The sequence below is a fragment of the Onychostoma macrolepis genome, chromosome 23, assembly GCF_012432095.1.
Source record: "Onychostoma macrolepis isolate SWU-2019 chromosome 23, ASM1243209v1, whole genome shotgun sequence".
Taxonomy (NCBI): Eukaryota; Metazoa; Chordata; class Actinopteri; order Cypriniformes; family Cyprinidae; genus Onychostoma; species Onychostoma macrolepis.
Window position 1 is genome coordinate 22342295 of NC_081177.1, and position 23067 is coordinate 22365361.

Sequence of the window (23067 nt, forward strand, 5' to 3'; positions counted from 1 at the left end):
TAAAATGTATTGTTATTTTACTACAGTATTGTATACTTGGTGAGTTTTGAATCGAGAAGCAGTTCAATCACTGAAAAGATCTGACTTGTCTGCGCGCGCGTCCATTTTTGCGTCTGCGCGTGCGCGTCATTTTTTTCCCGCGTTATCAGAACGCAACGTTACAGTGCAACCGTCAAAAGCGAAATAATCGCTCTTTAACAAACTATTTTTTGAGTGGAAGTTGACCATTTCCGTCTCGGTAACTGTATCTTTACGATCTACGTTAACTTCACGTTATTTATTAATAATAAAAGCTATGTAAAATTTCCTCCTGAAGTCCGCTGAAGCGTCAGTCATTATCTGAGGTAAGATCTGAACACTCAGCAGTGAGCCTGAGATTGCTACGATTTAATCTAATTATTACATTAAATATGATTGCTTACCGCATTCATTTGTACGGTTATGACTATTATTTTGCTGTTTTGGGTCAGTGTTTTCGCTGCCTGTGCTGTAGATTAGACCGTTATTAACGAGCTACAAATCGGCTAACAGCATACTTTGTTTAATATATGGCATATTGATTAAAACATCACATAAACGAAGCCAAACCACATAGTTTTGTTTCTTTTTTGGTTAAATTCAATTCTGAGAAATATGAGGACTGACATTTAAACACAGCTGAGTCCTCATCCTTCCTGGAATTGCGTTTTCTTTGGATTAACGTTATCTGCATCTGAGATTTATATTTATGAGTTATTTAATGTCTTCAACATTTAAAACAGGTCATCGTCTGTGCATCATGGCTCCTTTGCAGGACCATCAGGTGAGAATTAAACCCAAACGAGCTGTTTAATTCATGCTTTTATTTCTGGGAAAATGGTTTTAACTTCTCACCTCTGAAATGCTTTTGTCTTCTGTAATTATATGAGATGCTTTTTTATTGATTTAGACCACAAAGTTCACTTTATATATATATATTTTTTTTTTTTTTTTTTTTTGCTTAGGTGGAGAAACTGGTGGATGAGGCTTTTAAACACAATAATTTTCAGGACCTAGAAAAATTCTTACAAAAGGAAAACAAGGAAGAAAACACTATAAAATGTTCCAGACAATTCATGACCAAGCTGGATAAGCTTTTCATCAGGGTTAGTGATATGTTTAACATTGCCTTCATGACTGTATGAACTTCTTCACTGGATTTATATGTGCTGTTGTATGTTCTTGCAGGAAATGGGTCTTGGAAATGTGGACAATGCTTGTCTGGTGCTTACTGTTTTACACAAATATGGCGAGATGCTGGTGTTTCCAAGCGGTGGAGGAGTATCTGTGATGGTTGCCCAGGGATTTGTTAAGAAGATAAGTTTATAATCAGTGTTTCTGTTCTCTCAATGTCTGTTTTGGTGAAGAAGAAGAATGTTTTTATTGCTTAAAATGTATGTTTACATGGTGCAGTGGTTCGAGAAGGCCAGAAAGCTGTGGGTGGAGGCAGGGTCATCAAGAAATGAGACTATGATAAAGCTGGCTGAGGACTTCTTTGATGCGCTGATGGTTTGTAACGGCACATTTTGGGGGGTAAAAGGAAACAATCGTTAGCTATATTTTCTTGTAAACACCTCAACTGATCCAAATGAAATTTTGATTTCATTTGCTATAAACTCGCAATAAGTCTTTTCCTCTCTGAATTGCGAGTTTATAAACTGAGATTACATCTCACAGTTCAGACCATGTTTTTATATTCCATGGTGAAAAGGAACTTCCATATGAATCAGTCTATTTTCTCTGTTGGATAAAAAATACGTGTGAATTTGCTTATTTTAATGTACACCTTACAATTTGGTATACATTAAGAATGCATGACAACATGTTGCAATGTTTAGGGTTCATGTAAACAGAGCTTTCAAAATCTGAAATCAGACTGGACTCGTTCTGACTGACAGAAAAGTCAAACATATCTATTGAAAGCCATCACTGAAATGTCACCATTGGTTCAATCTGAATCAGCAAATGTAAATGCTAGGAAATAAGATCAAGAAGATCATAAAAGTGTGAAAGAAAACATAATTAGTGAATTCAGAAACACACACGCACACACATGCTGTATTATAGTATTTTGATTTGTGTATGTCATTTCACCTTTGCAGGTTGTTCATGAAAGTTGTAAAGAAGGTGAGTGTTTTGTTCCAGATTAAAAAAAATAAATAAAAAAAAATAAAAAAGACAAAGGGCAAGTTGAACAGTGTTTTGCATTCAGTTCAAATCTGTGTATCCCCTCAGGTTCATATGAAGTTACCGAAGCTCTGCTTAGTCACATTGGCAAACTGGCCTCTGATGCACAAATAAACATCATGATTCAGAAGGAGGTAGGAGATTCATTGCATTTCTTAATGGAAAGCCTTCCTAGCTTCAGTCACCATTGATATGCTGAGAAGTAAAACTCATTCTACACCTCCAGTCATGACATGTCACTCGAGCTGTGTTTACCCAGACTTTTCCAGAAATAGAAGACTGAATTACAGGAGGGGATGTATGAAGGATTGTTATTTACACTTATTGACAGGCAGCAAGGAAGCTCAATGCTATTCTGGAAAAGATTCCCATGGAGCTGAAAAAGAAAAAGAAGATCTTGTCAACCCAAGAGGCTTCGTCTATGATGTATGTTGAATGATAATGCATTATCAGTCTCCTGAGTCTTAAGTACTTAACCATATGTTTAAAAGTTCCTCTCTTGCTCCTTAATGTGGAAAGTACCTGTAGGAGTGTGAGTATGCTTGTATTTTAAATCTGTAGTGTATTGTGTTTTTATCAGGAATGCAGTGGCCAGTCAGATCCTCAAAGGTGGAGGTTAGTGTAAAAATCCATTGTAATGAGTACACGTAGTTTAGAAAGTGCGATCATGAAATTATTTAAAAGAATTACAAATGCTATGATCATTTCGACTCATTTTAGACTGCACTCATACTGCAACTGATTGTAGCTACATTTCTGTTGTGGTTCAGATTATGATTTGCAGGTGTCTTTAATGGAGGCCCTCTGCAGAATGGCTTCACTGGCTCAGAGAAATCAGCTAGCTGACTCCTGGTTTACAATGACCTTCGTCTCGTCTGCATTCAAGAAAATCAAGGATTCAGAGTTTGAGACTGTAAATATGGCCTCACTTGAAATATGTCATTTTAAACTGAATTTCTTCGGTCACATAGAATTTTAGAGGGTTTTTTTTGTTGTTGTTGCAGGACTGTAGGAAGTTTCTAAATATGGTCAATGGCATGCAAGGAGATGGGAGAAGGTACTTAATATCTTTTGACAGATTTTGCTTCTTTTTTTTTTATTGATTGTATAACATGTCTTGGTTTATCTTCTCACAGCGTGTACTCCTACCCTTGCCTGGAGGCATTTTTGGACAAACATGAGGTTAGTTTTCACATTTATAAGGGTGAGTATGGGAATATATTCACTCTGTTATTTTGTGCATTTTTGAACCACATGTATATTTCTGTTTTGTTATATTTATAGCTGCTCATGCCAGAGGACAAGAATCTGGAAGCTTTCTGGATTGACTTTAATCTAGGAAGTCAAAGTATCTCTTTTTACTTCTGTATGACTAATAAGAAGGCCCAGGTAATGATATTTTAGTCTCTCACAGTGGCCACTTTTTACATTAGACCTTGGAAAATAATAATAATATATAACAGGGTTTTCCAAATGGGGATTTGCATAGCCCTGGGGATTTGTGAGTTGATGAAAAGCTAATAATTCTATCAAATGTAAAAAATAAAATAAAAAATTAGAGGTCGACCGATAGTGGATTTTACCGATACCGATAGTTAGGTTGGACCACACTGGCCGATACCGATTAATCAACCGATAGTTTTCAAAATGGATACTGAAAGAGAGCTAGTGCTTTACTATTTAAAAAAAAAAGCAACAACAGTACAATGTATGGTTCAGAAAATGAATAAAAATAATATTATTTACTATATTGATCATTAAAGTTATTTCATAGTTTGCTAATGTTAAAAGAAGAAACTTTAAAATTTAAAAATGTAGCCTATTAGTAGCTAATAGTGAATGTTGAAATGAAAACACTAACAAGGAACAATACTTCTACAGTTTTCATTAATGCTACGAATGGACTCTTATTGTTAAGTGTTACCATTTCATTTCAGCAGTCATGCTTAAAGATGGCCATCTTTAAATATCTACACAAGGCCATAGCATTAAAAGTACATACATATGAATATTGTATGTGTACTCACATACTTTATTTGCTTCTATTTAACACTTGATTACGACGGCGTTTTAGTGCCACCTTAATAAATAAAAAAAATCTAAGATTACGAGATTAAAGTCGTAATATTTCGAGAATAAAGTCGAAATGTTACGAGAATAAAGTCGAAACATTACGAGAATAAAGTCGAAACACTACGAGAATAAAGTCGAAATATTACGAGAATAAAGTCGAAACATTACGAGAATAAAGTCGAAACACTACGAGAATAAAGTCGAAATATTACGAGAATAAAGTCGAAACATTACGAGAATAAAGTCGAAACACTACGAGAATAAAGTCGAAATATTACGAGAATAAAGTCGAAATATTACGAGAATAAAGTCGAAACATTACGAGAATAAAGTCGAAACATTACGAGAATAAAGTCGAAACATTACGAGAATAAAGTCGAAATATTACGAGAATAAAGTCGAAACACTACGAGAATAAAGTCGAAATATTACGAGATTAAAGTCGAAATGATTTGAGAATAAAGATTATATAGTTATATATTTTGAGATAGGCTATTCTAGCCTTTTGTTCATGCAAATGGCCCGGATTTGGAGCACCGGGAGATATTCCAAATCTCAGTTTTCAAAATCTATCAGTTTTATAGCGAAATACAAACAATATGTAGGCTATATTGCAATAATGTGTTTGTTAAGCGGCATGTGAGTCAATCATCTTTCAGATTAAAATAACAAACGACGAGACATTTTCATTATAAATTAGGCTAAACTTTTTTTTTTATGCCTTATGATGTTCCTTCAATTTATATCTTGCTATAAACTTGAAATAAAGAGCAAAAACACATTTATAATTTGTATTTCGTTATAAAACTGGCAGAATTTGAAAGCTGAGCTGTGTGTAAAAGCGACAAAGCACAAAATTGTTGTGATTACTGGTATCAAATAATGAATGGAAGACGTTAAAAATTATGTCCTCATTTACAGTATACCATGAATAAAACAGTTTGTGAATAGGCACTTAACGTTTACAGCAGAAAAGACAACAATATAACATATGTTAACAAATTTGAGTCCACTTCAACCTTTAGAACGTTTTATTGCTGTTTAATTAAACAGGCTCTGTGAGGAGTGAAAGTTTGGGACGTTTTTGCGGAGTAGGTGGAATTTTCACAATAATTTAATGAATTTATTCACATAAATACAGCGATCTGTCACGCCACATTAAAGAGCTTGAAAATCACATTATTGTAAGACATAATTTGTGTTTCGTTATAAAACTGATTTTGAAAGCTGAGACTTTGTTTTATATTAAAAGAACTAAAAGCACAAGCTTAAGCTATTGCTATTGTGTGGCTGACGCACTACAAATAATGAATGCAATGGAATGCATTAAATATTATTTCAAGCATACTGTCCCCTTGAGTATGACACATGATATGATTTCTGCTAATAATCCCACATAGCTATATTTGTAGTGTATTAAAAAAGGGTTAAATAAGAGAGCTACAGCGCCCCCCAAAGGAATATCGATTGAGTGTGTGAGCTGATGTTAAGATAAACAGTTGTTCCTGTTCCGTCTGTTAATAACTATCATATTCTTGATATTAAGCTGTTCCCGCGAGTCCTTAAAATTGACATCCCAGTAAGATGATGCGGCCGCTCGGACGCAACAATATTCAAATCAATTCTGGTGGCCTGCAACTTCTCCCGCTGCTCTCAACGCGGGCTATTTGCATCTTGTGATATAGGCTATACTCTCAAAATATTATAACTTTAATTTCTACGATTTAAATGATCGAAACATTTCGACTTTATTCTCGAAACATTTCGACTTTATTCTCGAAACATTTCGACTTTATTCTCGAAACATTTCGACTTTATTCTCGTAACATTTCGACTTTATTCTCGAAGTATTTCGACTTTATTCTCATAATATTTAGACTTTATTCTCGAAACATTTCGACTTTATTCTCGAAACATTTCGACTTTATTCTCGTAATATTTAGACTTTATTCTCGAAACATTTCGACTTTATTCTCTAAGTATTTCGACTTTATTCTCGTAACATTTCGCCTTTATTCTCGTAACATTTCGCCTTTATTCTCGTTTTGCTGAAAAATGCACAATACATGATTTATAGCCTAGGGTGAAGTCATTATGTACATTCACAACGATTTGGGAGAATATAATGTAATTTAATAGAAAACTGTGAATGGCGCTCTGTTCCGCGGCAGGCTTTTCTGTCGGCTGTATTAAAATGCGTGTCTGGAGTTTCTCGCTCTGTGCAGCGCGCAGTGTCACATGTCAAAATAAACAACACATGCTGTCAGTGATTTCCACCTCTAGAGGCCACTCTCTTACTGTATAATGCCAGCGGACCCTTCTCAGCCACTTCTCAGCAATGGTTGAAAACCGGAAAACTATCGGCATGGATTTTTGCCGATAACCGATAGTTGTGGCAATCAACTATCAGTGCCAATTAATCGGCAAAACCGATGAATCGTTCGACCTCTAAAATAAATGGTGCTGCACAATAATCACAGTATGATCTGCTATATTCAGTCTCAAAGCAGCTCAGTTCAGATTAAATACAGCAAATAATGTGCATTTGGGAATCCAACATGCAATAACTTTAATTTACACATTTGTGTAATTGCATACATTTTTATGGACAGAGGTTTGTAATATTATCTTAAAAAAGAAGGGTAGGTGTTCGGCTGACAAAACCATTTAGGAATCCCTTGTTTATAATTAAGTACAAAATTGTGCTTTAACTTACAGGGCTTATTAATCACATTTGACAGTTTTCTGGAAGAAATTAATAGGGATATGAATGTTAGATGTCTCTCTCCTTTCAGGATGGCCAGTGGAGCACTCTGTGTATAGTTGAAAATGAGGTCCAGAGTTACACAGTAGAAGGTAACACAATCAACATTTTCCCCTCTAAACAGGTTTTCTGCAACTGTTCTCAAAACCCACAAAAACAATAGTTTTGGATCCATATTGGACTTTCTGAGCTCAGGATTTGTTCTAAGCTGTGTATAAAAACACATATCTATATTTGATTTCACAGAGGAGAGTGGCAAGAAGGTTCTTCGTCTGGTTCTGACTGAGCCAGCCTGCTTCGACAACTTAGAGGGCTCCAGAGTCACCATCAAATTCAGCTCATCTCTAGACATCCTGCGAGCCACTGAGAGTGTTTATGGGCAGGCTAAGAACAGGGTGAGTGATGTGGCTGATGCCACTTTATCTCAAAAAGACCTGCCTGTACAGTCGAAATTATAAAATGAAGAGTAGAAATGTTAAGAACCAGTATTTCATCTAATCAGAACTTTTACTTTATAGTGTATGCTTAAACAAAATGCGACTAGTCCTTCTGTAATTACAAAAAAATATTTTTTTTCCCTTATCCAGTTAAGCACAAATCCCAGTCTACTCTAATAAAGAGTATAACATAACATTCCTGTTTAAATTTTACATGGTATTGTTTTTATAGCTTTATTCCAGAGTGATCAATCCAAAACTAAATGAATGGTTTGATAAGATGGCATGTTGATTAAATGCATGTTATTATGTGGTCATTAGGATCTCATCATTTGTTTGATAAGCTTTTGAGCTGAAGAGGCTGTATAGCTCTAACTTTTTGTTAAATCTGCTAATAGGAATGAAACACTTACGTTAAATATCTAATCACTTGTTTTATGCAGCTGTCACACAGCAAATCAGCAGTGATGTTTTCAATCCCTCTTGCTGTATTTCAGACGTCTGTTAGGAAGTCCTCTATTGTGAAAACACCTGTTCACGTCAACCTAAGTTCACAGGAAAGTTCACAGGTGAGTCAGACTCAAACGATACCTTAAAACGAGCCAGTCATTTCTTTCTAAGGTGAATTGTGACGTTGCAGGGTGTCTTTCTCTCATAAGGTGTAGGGTTTAACTGTCTGTGTTAAACTTACAGGTTTTTGTCCCTGAAAGTCAAGTGTCCCCCTCTCTGCTTGTAGAGGGAAAAGGGTCATCATCAGTCAGGCACAGCATTCCCTGCCAGCCTCTCACACATCCAACACCAGATACAAACAATGTGCCCCTACAGGTAAGACAGGAGGCTCACAACATAAACATTGTAATTGTTCATTCATTTTAGGATGCCTGTGGAGCTTTTACAAAGCATAATGATAATTTGTGAGAGCTTCGAATTGACCACAGATCTGATGGCATTTTATTGACAAAGCTGAATATTGTTCCCTCTCAAGCCATTTGTGAAACACACCTGCTTGTCGGATTTTATTTTAAAAACTAGGCTTTTTCCTTTGTTAACACTAGCTGCATTATTATGTAATTATGCAATTATGTAATTGCCTTCATCAGGGCTCAATTATAATCATGATTGTTTATTGGACCGTGCATCCAGGCGTGTTATTAAATTAGATGACCTGTATAATTAACTTTGGTGAACTGTTGTCCTCATTTACCCTGTTGAAGTGACGGGTTTGTATTTTCTCACTTTTAACAACTGGAATATGGTGACACTGACTCACCTCTGTTACTGCTGCTGTTATTACAGCTTTGTGTACATGCTAGTGGCATCATTGTGGCTGGAAGTCTCTTGCTCTAAAAGTGCAAATCTCTTTTTCTCAGATGGTAACCCCTATAAAGATGAAGGTGTCTGAGTCTTGCATGTATATTTCTGGCAGTGTGGGAAGTAAACAGGGGAGCTGTTCCTCCATCTGTGTGCTACCTTCAGGTAGGTCCATTAAGCTGTTTATGACTAAGAATCCATTCTTGTAGAATATCACAGATAGCTCTGTAGTTTTCCCCAGCAAGGGTGTAAGCAATCTCAGCTCTGTTGTTGATTACCACACAATATTTTTGAATTGCCCCTCAGTTTGTTGTAAAGATTATCTCTTGCTTGTGGTGAAATGCCTGTAACATATAGCCATCTGTAGATTTTAATGTCATTTTTAAGAGCAATATAAAGTTTTTTAACTACTTTTTTGTAGTGTCAAAGCTAATGGTGAAACCAGCTCTTCAGATGATGAGCTCTTCAGAGAGGAAGAAGGAAATTGAACTTAGAGAACTCATGATGTGTAAAACATCTTCCAGTGTGCCTTCTCTCAGTTTTCAGTGCGAGAATAACCAAAAGAAGGCCCATGCAATTCAAGCACAGGTATAACTTCTGTAGAAAGTTTCACTTCAAATTCAAGTTTATTCTGGTGAAAACAAATGGAGAATAGGGTTTATGAAACACTGTTACATTAATGAAGCAATATACTGATTTGTAATGAACAGTTTAATGGATGTAATCTCAGTGAATTCTGTTTGTGTCTTGTTAGTCGACCCCTGCTGCTCATAATGAAAACCAACAGAAAATCCAGGGCATAAAGGCTAAAGGAAAGAAGTACCACAAGGTGCTCTGAATTCATATATATATATATATATATATATATATATATATATATATATATATATATATATATATATATATTAGAGCTGGGTATCGATTCAGATGTCCCGATTCGATTTCGATTCTCAAGCTCTCGATTCGATTCTCAATTTTTTTTATTACATTCAGTGAATATAGTTTTAAGACAAAAGCTATGATATTTCTAAAAAAATAACAGTAAACATCAGTTTACAAATGGTGAATTAATAAAAAGAAATTAAGAACCACAGGCCTGTATTTTAAACCTATTCTTTTTTTGTATAGGGTTCTTTCTTAAACAATAATAGGGCCCTATAAAATGTTCTTAAATTTTCTGGTAATCAGATGAAGGCATAAAACATTTAATTTAATTTATCCTAATCAAATGAAAATTAAACCCTTTTATTTTTTGGCAAATAAAGTGCTGCACAACAGAGGTTTACTGTTAAAATTAAAAATAAAACAAATGGTATTATTCCTTTAAAAATAAAGATGTATTAATATTTATTAGTAGTAGTAGCATTGAGTCTTAAGACTGCTCTTAAGGTTAAACTAAACTTTTATTTTGACAGGTTGCCGTGAGGAACTTGCAGCTGCTGTGTATCATGTGATATGATGGTAGTTTTCTCAAATTAAACTGTAAAATGCTAATGAAATGACTCTCAGAGCGGCTGTGTGTTAATATCATCATAGTGAGACGGCAGAAGATGAAAACACCGCGAGCGTCGTCTGCGCTTTAGTATGTGTGTCGTAAACAGTGCGTCGCGCCATCCGCCATTCATTCATTCATTGCGGAAATCATGGCGCCTTATGCGTGATATCAAATGCTTCCACAGATTTATAGTATTACTATAGCATTTCACCTGAGCATTATGAATCACGCGTATGACTTTGTTCTTGGTTCTCATCAACAGTATCTCCGCCATTATAAGCACTGAATGAATGACAGGCTTTTTTCTGTTGTAACATCGCGCAAGGTAAATAAGGGTGACATCTAGTGGAGAAGACTAATGATAAGAATCACATTAATCAGATCTTGTTTTAAATGTGTGCTGAAATAAATACCAGAAAAGATTGATTCACGGCTTTTGAGAATCGATACCGAATTGACGTCATTAAAAAAAAAACGATTAATCGAAAAATCTTTTTTTTTTGCCCAGCCCTAATATATATGTTAGTTAAGTTACTTATATATATTAAACTATATTAGACATATTATTTTATTTCATGTTTTCTGTTTTTGCTACCTTCTTTTTTCTCTTATTGTCTTATCTAACCCTATAAAAAAACTATATTTCTTGCAGCATATTCCTGTAGACAAAGTAGTACAGATGGTGCAAGCTGACCAAGAAGAATACACTTTTGGTATTATATGAAGCATACTAAGGAATTTCCATTGCCGATGTGAACATATTTAAATGCTTTTTTGTTTCTTTGTGTAAAAGATAACAGCATAGTCCCAGACTCCCAACCTGTGAGAAAGGGAAGCTCATTGTGAGTGTATTATTAGTGGCATTTCGATTACCATTTCCTAACTGTTTAACATTACGTCCATTGTTGAGAGGATTCTGTCTGCTCACAATATAATGTATGCTTGGATGTCTATCTTCTACATGTTACTGATCAGTTCACCTGCTATCTGGAGCTTGAACTCTAGTAAAAGGAGAATCTCTGTATCCGGATCACTGCTGGCTCTGCAAAAAGATTGCTCTAAAAACTGCACTATATCAGGTGAGTTAACAGATATGTAAGGTATGTTTTATCAGCAAAGAATAAACTAAAATACGTGACTCTTGAATAAATAATTGTGATTGGTTCCGTAGTAAAATATTTTTGTATTATTATACTCTATACTATAATTCACTGTTTGAACCAATTTCCTACATAGATGTGCTAGTTTAATGTCTCTTATCACTGTGCAGTCACATTCTCACATAATAAAAATAATAATTTACTCTCATTAGTACTCCCCCAGTGGTTATGTTTTATTCTTTGCACTACTGTTCAGGGAGGCAAGTGTAATCCAGTTCATGAAAGAATGAGCCAGTTCTTTTGATCCTGAATCAGTTAAATGCTGAATCAGTCCCAATAATTTACTCACTGAATCTGTCAGATTGTTTACTTAATTTCCCTGCTTCAAATCTTGAATTTAGGAAACACTGTTCCTGATATTTTGTCACTGTATGAATCAGGTGGCTTTGTGTAACCTTGCATTCTGTGGAATCATCTCCAGATGGTAGTTCTCATCCCCCTCCTCAGCGTCTGTCCCCGGCACAGTGTACGTCCAAAGCCCTGACCCAGAAGCAGCTGCACACCCAGCTCACTCAGAGATTGGAGGAGGTGGTGAGGGAACAGCAGGGTCCAGATGGCCGTACTGCCCAGAGAGGCTCCTCACTGGAGCCCAGGACTGCAGGTCAAGAGAAAGAAAATATGGAGAAATCAGTGAAGTCCATGCCTGCTAGACCTGCACAAGCGAGAAGGAAGAGTAGTGCAGTTCAGGGCTACACATCAGACCATGACAATGTGAGACTCTTTTAGTTGGAATAGATATCTTTATGCTATAAAGAGCAAATATTATTAGTGTTTGCTAAGGCAGGTATTACTATTACTTGAATTTGGAGTCGATTTGTTCTAGGCACATTGAGATGTAGCACTTTAGAGTATGTGGGTGATGCAGGTTTGGATTAGACCTGTCATGCCTTGTGAAAATGAAGTGTGCTTAATTGCACTTATAGTGTACTTCAAATCTTAAAATTGTATTTTTAAAAAAACAGATAATATAATATTTATGAAGTATATGGCCTCTTGAGTACACTCATGACTAGGTCTTTTAATACACTTAAGAACACTTAAAAAGTACATTTTGTAAAAATATCAAATTAAAAATGTTACATTTTAAATTATTGTTTTAATAATCTTGTCATGCTATAAAAAAGTACACTTATTTTCTATTTTTGATTAACATACTAAATAACATTTAAAGTGCTTGATTATAATTTTAACTGTAGTTATTTGATATTACATTTAAATTAATATATTTAAAATGTACTATTTTTAAATTCTATCAACTATTTTAAATTTACTGCAGCTTCATTGTTAAATGTATAATTACAAATATATTTAAATGCATGACATGCAAGTTTCAACAGAAATTACATTAAAGTATATTTTAGTGTTCTGTGCTTGTCAGTTCATTAATCAGTATACTTGAACCATATTTCAAATACAATAGAATTATGAATTACATATAAAGATGTATTTAAGTCTAAGCTATATTTCCCATATTTAATTATTGTAATTATAAATAATGTGCAATTAAGTGTCATCAAAAATTACATTCAGTTCACACTTTTATAGTATTTCAAATATATTTTAATATGTTATTTTAAAGCGCATTATTTCAGTAATGCCTGTAAACACTCAAGTATGCGAAAGTGTACTTGTTTTTCACCAGGGATGTTCCAATCCCATTCCTCTCTCCCCATGATTTTCTGTCCTCTCATTACTATCCTGTTTTATTAATAGCATATAAATAAAAGAAAACAAAGCAAGGTTTATTATATTAAACTGTGTTTGTTGTTATTGTTCTGAAGATGGCACATGCTGCAGATGGTATGGTGAAAATGATATCCAGTCATTATAAGAGCACTGCCAAAGCAGCATCCCATGAATCTGAGGGTCCGTGTAATATCGGGTCTACAAACAGGTGACACAGACTGACCTTTCATTCATGCCCTACCTTTTCCTCTGTCCTCGCATGGAATAACACTGTTACCTTCACTTTCAGATATCTGCTCAATAAAAGCTGCTGTCCATCCTCCACTGTAAGTCATTTAGAAAGAAAACAGTATTTGTAATGTCAAATCAATACATCTACCCTGTTGAAAAAAAAACAGCATATGCTGGTTAGGTATGTTTTGAAGCATGGCAGCTCAACCAGCTGCCATGCTTCAAAACATACCTAACCAGCATATGTTTTTTTTTTTTTAACAGGGTAGTTACAAATGTGATGCAAACTTACAATTTTTTTCCCCTTGCACATTGTGTTGCAGGAGAAAACTGCTGCCAAGAGCTTGCACAAAACACAAGACAAAGCCAAGAAGGAGTTCCAGCAGCTTGAGTATTGCATTTTACTGACTTCAATCCCTTAAATTAGGGATATTTAGTTTGAAAATATATTTTATAAATCACTGAATTTATTGTGTTTGGTCTCCTCAGGGATGTTTATGCATTTACAGAAGACACGCCAAAAATCAGTGTGGTAAGGACACCAATAGCTCTGAATGCAAACAAAATAAATATCATAATATTTATAATATTTAAAAACATGATAATAAACTTCATTAGTTCTTAATTTTGTCCTCTTTAGAGAAAGAAATCCTCTGATACATCCAGAGTGGAAAGCAGGTAATTCTATTAATTTATAAAAACAGCACCCTCTAGTGTTGAACAATACAATAATACTCAGATAAAATATCTCCAAAGAAATCCTGCATTTGTGAAATATGTGACTGCTTGTTAATACATTACGTATTCTATTGCATATTTATATTACATTTTCTCATTTAGTCCAACAAGTAATCCTCAGACTCTCTCCAAGTCTGCTAAAAGACATCGGCTTACAAAGGTTTCACATTTCATTAATTATTTGGGGATGGACGCTTATGCATTTGTTGATTTAACATCACAAAAAAAAAAAATTTAATTATACTTGTTATAATCTAGGCTGCCAAGGCAAATGAGAAGAAAAAGCTGTTCAGTGATACGGACACAGACAACATGACAGAAATTAGCTGGTTACACTCAGCCAACAGGAAACCCAAGCCCAAAGTGGCAGACTACAGCAGGCAGCCGGTTAAACCCATCTTTCCACCAGCTGACACTGCATGTATGCTACACCAATATCTTACATCTCCAACTGTTGTTTTAAACTCTTATTTGTCATCTGCAGAGTTTAACTCTACAGTGAAGATGGGTAGCATTTATTTAAGGACTACACACAATTTATTGATAACTACTTTCCCTCTCTCTTTTTCATATCCTTCTGTACGATAATCTCTTACACTTTCTTTTTGTTTCAGTTAAATCACCATATACACCTTTGCCTTCGCCAAAACCAGTGAAAGAACAAATCAAGCCAAAGCGGGTAAGAACAAGTGCCATATTCTAGCTTTTTTGTCACTTTTATAATGTTATTTTGTGTGTGGGGGGGTGTTAGGTGTTAATTGGAAAATATAGGTTGGTTATGTGGTAACATGTTCATGGTTGTAACATAAGCAGAATCATTTCCAAATTAACCATTTGCAGCTTAGTTTGGTTAGGGAGGACTGAGGAGAATATTAGAGTCGGTCTGCATAGTAAATTGAACTGTTATTTCAACCCAGTTTTACTACAATTTTTTGAATCAGTAATAAGTGGATGTTTTTATTTAAAAAAAAATTATTCACTTTTCTGTTGAATTGGGTGAATAATAGAAGAGACAGAAGAAAATGGCTGAACAGAAGGATAAAAGGCAGCCAAGCATCAATAATAAGAAAGCCACAGGACGACCTCAAAGAGCTGCAGCCTTGACCAGAACCTACAGAGAGACGTCTGACTCAGACAACCAGTCCAGTCTGTCAGAGAGCGAAAAAGCACCACCCCCTAAGGTATGTGGTATTCAGCACAGTCAGTTCACAAGGATCTTCAGTAGTTGTAAATGCCTTTATTTAAGATCTTCAGGGTCTAGACAGACTAATGATAATGGTCCTGTTGAGCTTTATGTCTCTGTCTTTTCTGAATAGAAAAAAGCAGTTGGGCGAGCAGCAGCGCTTCAGCAGACTGTCCCAGCTCGAGCCACAGAACAAGGAGAAAAGAGAGGGAAAACCTCTGTAGACATAGCCAAACGACAAAATGAGAAGAACGTACAGAAAAAGGCAGATAAAGTCTTTACAAAGATTCTGGGAGGTCAGAGAAATGATAAAGGCAAAAAGATGTGTAGTCCAGAACATCTTACAGTGAAGAAGATGACGTCTGAGAAGGGGTCTGCTCAGGGGTCAGTCAGAAGACAGAAGGAATCTTGGGCTGCAAGATTATCTTCCACATTCGCCTCGCCTCCCTCCGTTGAGATGATGAGATGTAAGAATTAAAGTGCCTTAAATTAGCTATTTGTATTTGTATAAATGTATGGCTGTCAATTAAATTTATGTACAAGTCAGGGGCATTAATAATTGTGTTAATTACTGGCTCTGTTATAAAACAACATCTTGTGTAACTGCTGTGTAAATTATATTTTATTTTTCTCTGTAGCAGGTGAAAAACTAATGACCAACTTGAGGTCCAATGCTACACCTCTCCGTTCTCTGTCCATCTCTCCAATCGAAGCCGACTCTTCTCCACTACAGCCTCTCGGTTCTCTCAAAGCCTCCTCTCTCTGTAAAACCCCAGGGAATAGAGCTGCTGTGAAACTGCCATATCACACCATAACACCTGTTTCCACAACCTCAAGAGGCTCTAAGCAGATTCCACCTGCTGCACAGGTAAACAGGAAACATAGTGCATGTTTTCAAATCACATTGATGGAAAAATCAAGTACTAATGGGTGACATTACAGCTCTCATTGCTCATTTCATTGTTAGTTCTGATCATAAAGTTGTCTCAAAAAATATTTGGAAAACATCTGCAAAAAATGATGCCAAATAAAAAGCTAACTTAATATTTCTATGGCAAAATAATTTTTATTTTGATGTTCACTAGGTTTTTATTAGGTTTTCATTAGGGTTTTTTTACAGAAATTAATACTTTTATTCAGCAAGTATGCTTAAAAATTGATCAAAAGAGACAGTAAATGCATTTCTAATGGCAAAAGATGTCTATTTTTTTAAATAAACGCTCCTCTTTTGAACTTTGTATGCATTAAATAGTCGTGAAAAATACATCACACATTCCTGATAACTGTTTTTAACATTGATAATAATCAGAAATGTTTCTTGAGCAGCACATCAGCATATTACAATGATTTCTGAAGGATTGTGTGACACTGAAGTCTGGAGTAATGATGCTGAAAATTCAGACACAAATAAACAAGATTTTACAATATATTCAAATAGAAAACAGTTATTTTAAATTGTAATAATATTTCACAATATTACTGATATTTATAGATTGTTACTGAGTTTGAGAGTATAAGAAACTTCTTTCAAAAACAAATAAAAATCAGACTTAAAATAAGTCTGACCTCAAACTTTTGAACAGTGTATAAAGCCATGCATTTACATTTGTTTTATAACCTTAACATTTATTTTTGTGAAATGTTTTTAAGTGTGCTTGTGCTATCTTTCTGTCTTTATTTAAAAGGAATGCCACTTGAGTTAATATTTTACAGTGTAATACAATTACATTAATACATTTTAAGTATGGCTTAAGTTTCCAGATATTTTTTGGGGCCACTACAAATACAAGTGTGATTTGATTGTATTATTCAGTCTTTATTTTAGCATAAACATGTTGTATTTGTCATTACCTCTCTGATCTAAAAAAAAATTATACGTTTACTCCTGCAGGTTGAGCTGAGTCCAGTCCATTCATTACTGACCCCTACTCAACCCCTGGAGAAATCCACCCAGCCCTCCCCACGCATCCTTCCAGACCTCCAGGGGGTGCAGAGAGGTGTCATGAACAAATCCAGCCCGGCATCGTTTGAAAGGAGGTCTGTCATTTCTGTGACAATGAGCCAATCTTCTCACATATCTGTGAGCAACATGGCCCTGATGTGCACTGAACTAGAGGTACAGCTTTAACAGTTTATTTCTGAGCACAGTTATACTTTTCATTGTACTACATTTCAGTAACACACCACTTAATTCTTGTACGACTTATAGAAAACACCAGCAAGCCAGAAAGGAAGTAAGGTTGAGAGACTAGAATTTAAGTCAGGTGAAGAGATTTTTTTTAATTATGTTGTGTTTTGTTGTTATGTTGATTTTTGTATTATTTTATTTGTTAGTATACAAAAATAAGCATCTTTTTTTGTACCAATTGCTAATCAGGTCCAACAGCCATCCACAAGCATCTCACCCTGAGCCAGTCCGCTAGTCTTTCAGAGAGAGATGAGGACAGTGAGGAGGACAAAGAGAATAAGGCTCCTTCTCCTTCACAGCTAGCTCTGAAAATGAAGCCTAGAAAGCTGTTTGTGCATACTAATAAATGCTTCACTACTAGTAAGGGTATTTATCACCTTTTAAAAAAGATTATGCATCATCCTAACTAGGCATGGTGTGGCAAGTTACCAGCATAAAGTATTTTTTCCTTGTGGTAATACCAGCCAATCAGAACAAAACCACAAAGAAAACAAAAGACTGGACCACAAAACCAGTCTTAAGTCGCTGGGGTATATTTGTAGCAATAGCCAAAAATACAGTGTATGGGTCAAAATTAACCATTTTTATTTTATGCCAAAAATCATTAGCATATTAAGTAAAGATCATGTTCCATGAAGATATTGTGTAAATTTCCTACTGTAAATATATCAAAACTTCATTTTTGATTAATAATATGCATTGCTAAGAACTTCATTTGGACAGCTTTAAAGGCGATTTTTTTTTTTTTTTTTTTTCAATATTTTTATTTGTTTTGCACCCTCAAATTCCAGATAGTTTTATTTCAGCCAAATATTGTCCTATCCTAACAACCATACATCAATGGGAATCTTATTTATTCAGCTTTCAGATGATGTATAAATCTATATTTTGAAAAAGTGACCCTTATGACTGGTTTGTGGTCCAGGGTCACATATTTGATGTTTAATATACAGCCTTGAAAAGCTAGATTGAGGACCAATAAGATTTCACTGTGGGCGGAGCAACCAAGCATGATGCAGCAAAAATAGAAACCAAACAACCTTGTTGAGTACAGAAACATTGATTAACTCAAAAAATGTAAATGTTATTTACAGTATCTCACAAAAGTGAGTACACCCCTCACATTTCAGCCAAAAATTTTGTATATCTTCTCAAGGGACAAAACTACACAAATTAAACTTGTATATATTTTAAAGTAGTCAATGTGCAGTTTGTATAGAAGTACAAATTTACTGTCCTCTAAATATAACTCAACATATAGCCATTATTGTCCAAATAACTGGCAACAAAAATGAGTACACCCTAAGTGAACATGTCAAAACTGTGTCCAAAGTGTCAATATTTTGTAGGTGCACCATTGTTATCTAGCACTCCCTTAATCCTCCTGGGCATGGAATTCACCAGAGCTGTGCAGGTTGTTGCTGGGATCCTCTTCCACTCCTCCATAATAGCATCACGGAGCTGCTGGATGTTAGACACATGGTGCTTCTCCAGCTTCCGCTTGAGGATGCCCCACAGGTGTTCAATAGGGTTCAGGTCTGGAGACATATTTGGCCACTCCATCACCTTCACCTTCAGCTTCATCAGCAAGGCAGTTGTCATATTGGTGGTGTGTTTGGGGTCATTATTATGGTGGAAAACTGCAGTGCCGAAATGTGAGGGGTGTACTCACTTTTGTGAGATACTGTATCATTTGATGCTTTATAACATAATATAATCAGGGTAGGTCTCAATATATACATAGCAGATTACTGAATATTTAGATTTTGCTGACAGTTTTACTGAATGTGCATCTCAGTTTCTCGGGACACAGATTAATCCCAATCCTGGCACATCAGACACTGTTATTTTTTGATTCTGCTGGGAAAATCTTGTTTTCTCAATTTCCTGATTAAGAATTTAGCCCAGATTGCATTTGATTCTGTGAGTGATGTTGTGTTGCTGTGCCTCAGGTCCCAATATTAAACCGCTGGTGAAGGATCAGAGCAGCTCAGAGGAAGAAGAGGAGGACATAGTCACAGAGAACGGGAGAAGAAAGAGAAGTTACCAGAGAGGCCTGAATAAAAGGGCCAAGGAAACAACAATATCCAGTAATGGGAGACTTGAGAGAGAAAGAGTTTCTGGGCACAAAATAAGGCTAAGAATATGCTATTGATGTCATTGAAATGTTTCGGGGCAGTGCGGTTTTTTAATGCTTTTGAAAGTCTCTTATTCTCATCAATTTGATCAAAAACAGTAAAAACAGTATTTTTCATTCTAATATACTGATTTGGGGCTCAAGAAACAGTTCTTATTATCAGAAAAATGGTTGTGCTGCCTAATATTTTTGTGAAAACCATATTTTTGTTTTACATTTAACATTCAACATTGTCACTTCTGTTCAGTTCAAAGGGATAGTTCACCCAAAAATGGCATTAATTACTCACCTTCAAGTGTGCCGAACCTGTAAGACCTTCATTCATCTTCAGAACTCAAAATAAGATAATTTGATGAAATCTGAGAGCTTTCTGACCCTGCATAAGACAGCAACGCAACTGAAACACTTTATGGACCAGAAAGGTAGTAAAGACATCATTAAAATAGTCCATGTGACACCAGTGGTTCAAACGTAAACCGAATGCACACGCGTGTCGTAGATCTCATGTGAATGGCGGTGGAGACTGACGCAGAAGAGAAGAAATTGTTAAATAATTGTTATTTTTGTTTTCTTTGCACACAAAAAGTATTTTTGTAGCTTCATAAAAATACAGTTGAAACGCTAATGTCACACGGACTATTTTAACAATGTCCTTGCTACCTTTCTTGGCCTCGAACGTGTCAGTTGTGTTGCTGTCTATGCAGGGTCAGAAAGCTCTCGTATTTAATCAAAAATATTTAAATTTGTGTTCTGAAGATGAATGAAGGTCTTACGGGTTTGGAACGACATGAGGGTGAGTAATTAATGACAGAATTTTCATTTTTGGGTGAACTAACCCTTTAAAAGTATTTCTTTTTGATTAAATTTTTTTTTTTAAATCCCACTGACCCCAAATTTTTGAATGGTTGTGTAAATATAAAAAATGGAATAAATCAGAAGCTCAGTTGTAGTGTACCTCTAAATTAACTCATTGTACAGGTGTGTGTGCTTTTGAAAGTGCTGATGAGCGACTCATGGGTGTGTCTATGTGTGTTCCCTCCAGCTGAGGAAGTGGAGACACTGTCATCTTGCACAAGGTCCAGCTGCAGGCATGCCAGCGTGGAGGCAGACATAGACCTGACCCAGCCTGCTCAGCAGGTGGGCTTTATCTGCCATCAGTTCAGCTCAGAGCTTAAGAGGAAGATCAAGGTGCTTGTCATCTCACTTTTCTCACTAAATCAGCTCTGGCTAAACACGCCAACTCTGTAAACCAATACTTTGAGGATTCACATTCATGCAAGCAAAACCCGCAGCACATTCTGAAGTATTTAGTGAGTGTGTATTAGCATTTTCTAATAACTTGTCTTGTGCATTTGTCAGAATCGCTGCAGGACAATGGATCTTTACACCAGGCAGACTTTGAAGACCTTAGGGCAGCACATGTCATCTGTCAGCGTCCAAGTGCACCAGTACAGGTCAGATGTGACCCTTGACTCTGAAGAGGTCAGAGTTTCTGCCCGGTAACACGTCTGATATTTACCTCTACCGCTTTCTTTACCTTGCCTAATATATAGTACTCAGAGGCTGGAGAAAGTTAAACAAGTCCTGTTGAGCGAAATAGCAAACCTGGAGCAAGATGACATTGTTTTGAGAAGCATGGAAGAGGAATTGACGGTAACGAGTGTTCTGATTTGCCAAGTGTCTATAATTGCAAATTGACTTTGGCAAGTAAACATGTAAAATATATATATATATATATATATATATATATATATATATAAATGATCCTTGATAATCACACTATATCTACAGACTTACTGGGAGAAGCAGACCTTGGCCTTCCACACTTACCAAGAAAAAGGAACCGAGAGGTGAGAATATAACAGCTGCACGAACATTAGATGAATGCCATAGATTTCCCAGCTCTAATGTAAATGGAACTAATCTTCCCTTCATAACTGTTCTTTTTGCATAATATGTAATCATGTCTACAAGACCTGTTTATGACTAGTCTGTGGGTTGTTTTGGGTCGCAGTAACAAACAGGATTTTCCAGCCGTTCGTAGCTAACAAGATGCAACGGGGGAAAACAGCAAGAATTATGTAATGCTGATTATTTGTTCACTCTGTAATGCTATTATGCCAAGAGTCTTGTGATTTCTTGACAAGATTTTAGACAGGTACAAAATTGAAATTTAACATTTAGTGTTTACAAGCACTTTTTTTGCAAGAAAGCTACTCAACGGTGTTTGCATGCATTGTTAGGCATGTTTCAGAGAATTTGTCTGTTTCTCTAGATTCAAACAAAGTGACTGATTGAGTGCTTTGAATAGTTCCCTCTGTTTGTACATTGGATTTGTAATATAAGTGCTTGTCTTGCTCATTCTTGTTGTTTTGTTGTTTCAGATTACAGCAGTTGAAAAGCACCATTCAGACTGACGTGTGTGATAGTCTAGAGTATGAGAAACAAGTCTTCTCTGTGGAGGTGAGGACCTGAACCTTTTTTGAGTGTGGTCCATCATGGTTCAGTAGTTATATTTAAAGTTCAAGCCATTTTAACCTTTGATTGTCTAGAATAGGAACCTTTTTGTTTTTGTTGCAGATGTCTTTGATGAAGAATAGCATGAAGTCAGTTCAGGAGCATTTCTTCAAAGAAATAGTGAGAGCCCAAACAGAACTGATATTTTGTACTTGATATCACACAATTGTGCAGGACTAAATTCAATTTTTTTTGTCTTTGTAGCACGAGGAAGAGTTGACAAGTGTGCGAAGAGGACTGCAATCCTTGTTCTTCCCTGATGCATCGAGGTTCTGACCTGAGGGGAAAAAATCTACCGTTTGGAAATTACTTTAAACTATTCCTAAAACCTGTTTATATGCTTAGATATTATTAATGTTATGTTCTTTTAAAATAGTACCACTCAAAAGGTTGAATATTTGTACTTGATGCCATTTATTCTAGTCTGCTTGAAACAATGGTTGGCTGTACATAGTTTTAGCGCACATATTTGCTTGTGGTTTTTAATATGAATAATGAATAGTTGTGAAAAGCAAATAAGTAAATGTTATAGGTAATGTAAGACGATTTATTTCTAACATCCCACCTCATAGAAATCAACTTTAGATGTATGTGCGCAGAAATTAAAAAGGGATACTACATTCTGAAACCATCCTAAGTCTTTTTTGCATTTACAGTAGCAAGGGCCTGAATAAGCAAACTTCATGGGTTCAATTGATGGGAGATGTTGAAAAATAAAAGAGAAAAAATTACTGAAAGGGTTCTTTTATATATCATTTTTACTTGCAGTTGAAGGCTCTCAAAGATTAAGATCAGATTGAGTGACTTGATGCAGTTTTGTTATTTAATTAGTGTCCTCTGTCAATGGAACAGGTGAAATCGATGGAACTCAGAGAGTAGAAACTCAGACTATTTACTTCTAGTTTCATGGCTGAGATAGTGAGACAGATGTCTTGCAGTGTT

General features: G+C 35.6%; 1 protein-coding gene across 7 annotated transcripts; it reads left to right on the forward strand.

The window, feature by feature from the left end:
- The first annotated feature begins 121 nt into the window (after positions 1 to 121).
- Positions 122 to 22856, forward strand: LOC131532394 (synaptonemal complex protein 2-like). Of its 7 annotated transcripts, none has more exons than XM_058764005.1 (46): positions 123 to 344; positions 762 to 802; positions 984 to 1124; positions 1207 to 1335; positions 1423 to 1527; positions 2121 to 2145; positions 2254 to 2339; positions 2537 to 2631; positions 2786 to 2820; positions 2976 to 3118; positions 3210 to 3262; positions 3342 to 3387; positions 3490 to 3594; positions 7074 to 7134; positions 7289 to 7437; positions 7977 to 8048; positions 8173 to 8304; positions 8850 to 8955; positions 9212 to 9378; positions 9545 to 9619; positions 10938 to 10998; positions 11079 to 11127; positions 11261 to 11364; positions 11867 to 12156; positions 13227 to 13339; positions 13421 to 13457; positions 13686 to 13753; positions 13852 to 13894; positions 14003 to 14040; positions 14203 to 14260; positions 14359 to 14521; positions 14715 to 14779; positions 15108 to 15281; positions 15417 to 15750; positions 15922 to 16151; positions 17175 to 17399; positions 17493 to 17547; positions 17661 to 17837; positions 19424 to 19561; positions 20651 to 20796; positions 20968 to 21062; positions 21162 to 21261; positions 21400 to 21458; positions 21993 to 22071; positions 22189 to 22245; positions 22330 to 22856. In XM_058764005.1, exons 2-46 carry the CDS (start codon positions 779 to 781, stop codon positions 22399 to 22401), a joined length of 4779 nt encoding a protein of 1592 aa, XP_058619988.1. In that variant the 5' UTR covers positions 123 to 344; positions 762 to 778; the 3' UTR covers positions 22402 to 22856. The 7 variants fall into 7 exon arrangements, 5 of the variants coding, with proteins under 5 accessions (XP_058619988.1, XP_058619991.1, XP_058619989.1 ...); XM_058764008.1 differs by having other exon boundaries at positions 20651 to 20745; XM_058764006.1 differs by having other exon boundaries at positions 17661 to 17831.
- Positions 22857 to 23067: the final 211 nt, after the last annotated feature.

Excerpts from the sequence above, each read along its gene's own strand:
- LOC131532394 (XM_058764005.1), top strand. The coding sequence starts at position 779 with ATGGCTCCTTTGCAGGACCATCAG. Across the intron at positions 11,128-11,260 it reads GTGAGAAAGGGAAGCTCATT|TTCACCTGCTATCTGGAGCT; the intron begins GTGAGTGTATTA and ends GTTACTGATCAG. Across the intron at positions 14,261-14,358 it reads AAAGACATCGGCTTACAAAG|GCTGCCAAGGCAAATGAGAA; the intron begins GTTTCACATTTC and ends GTTATAATCTAG.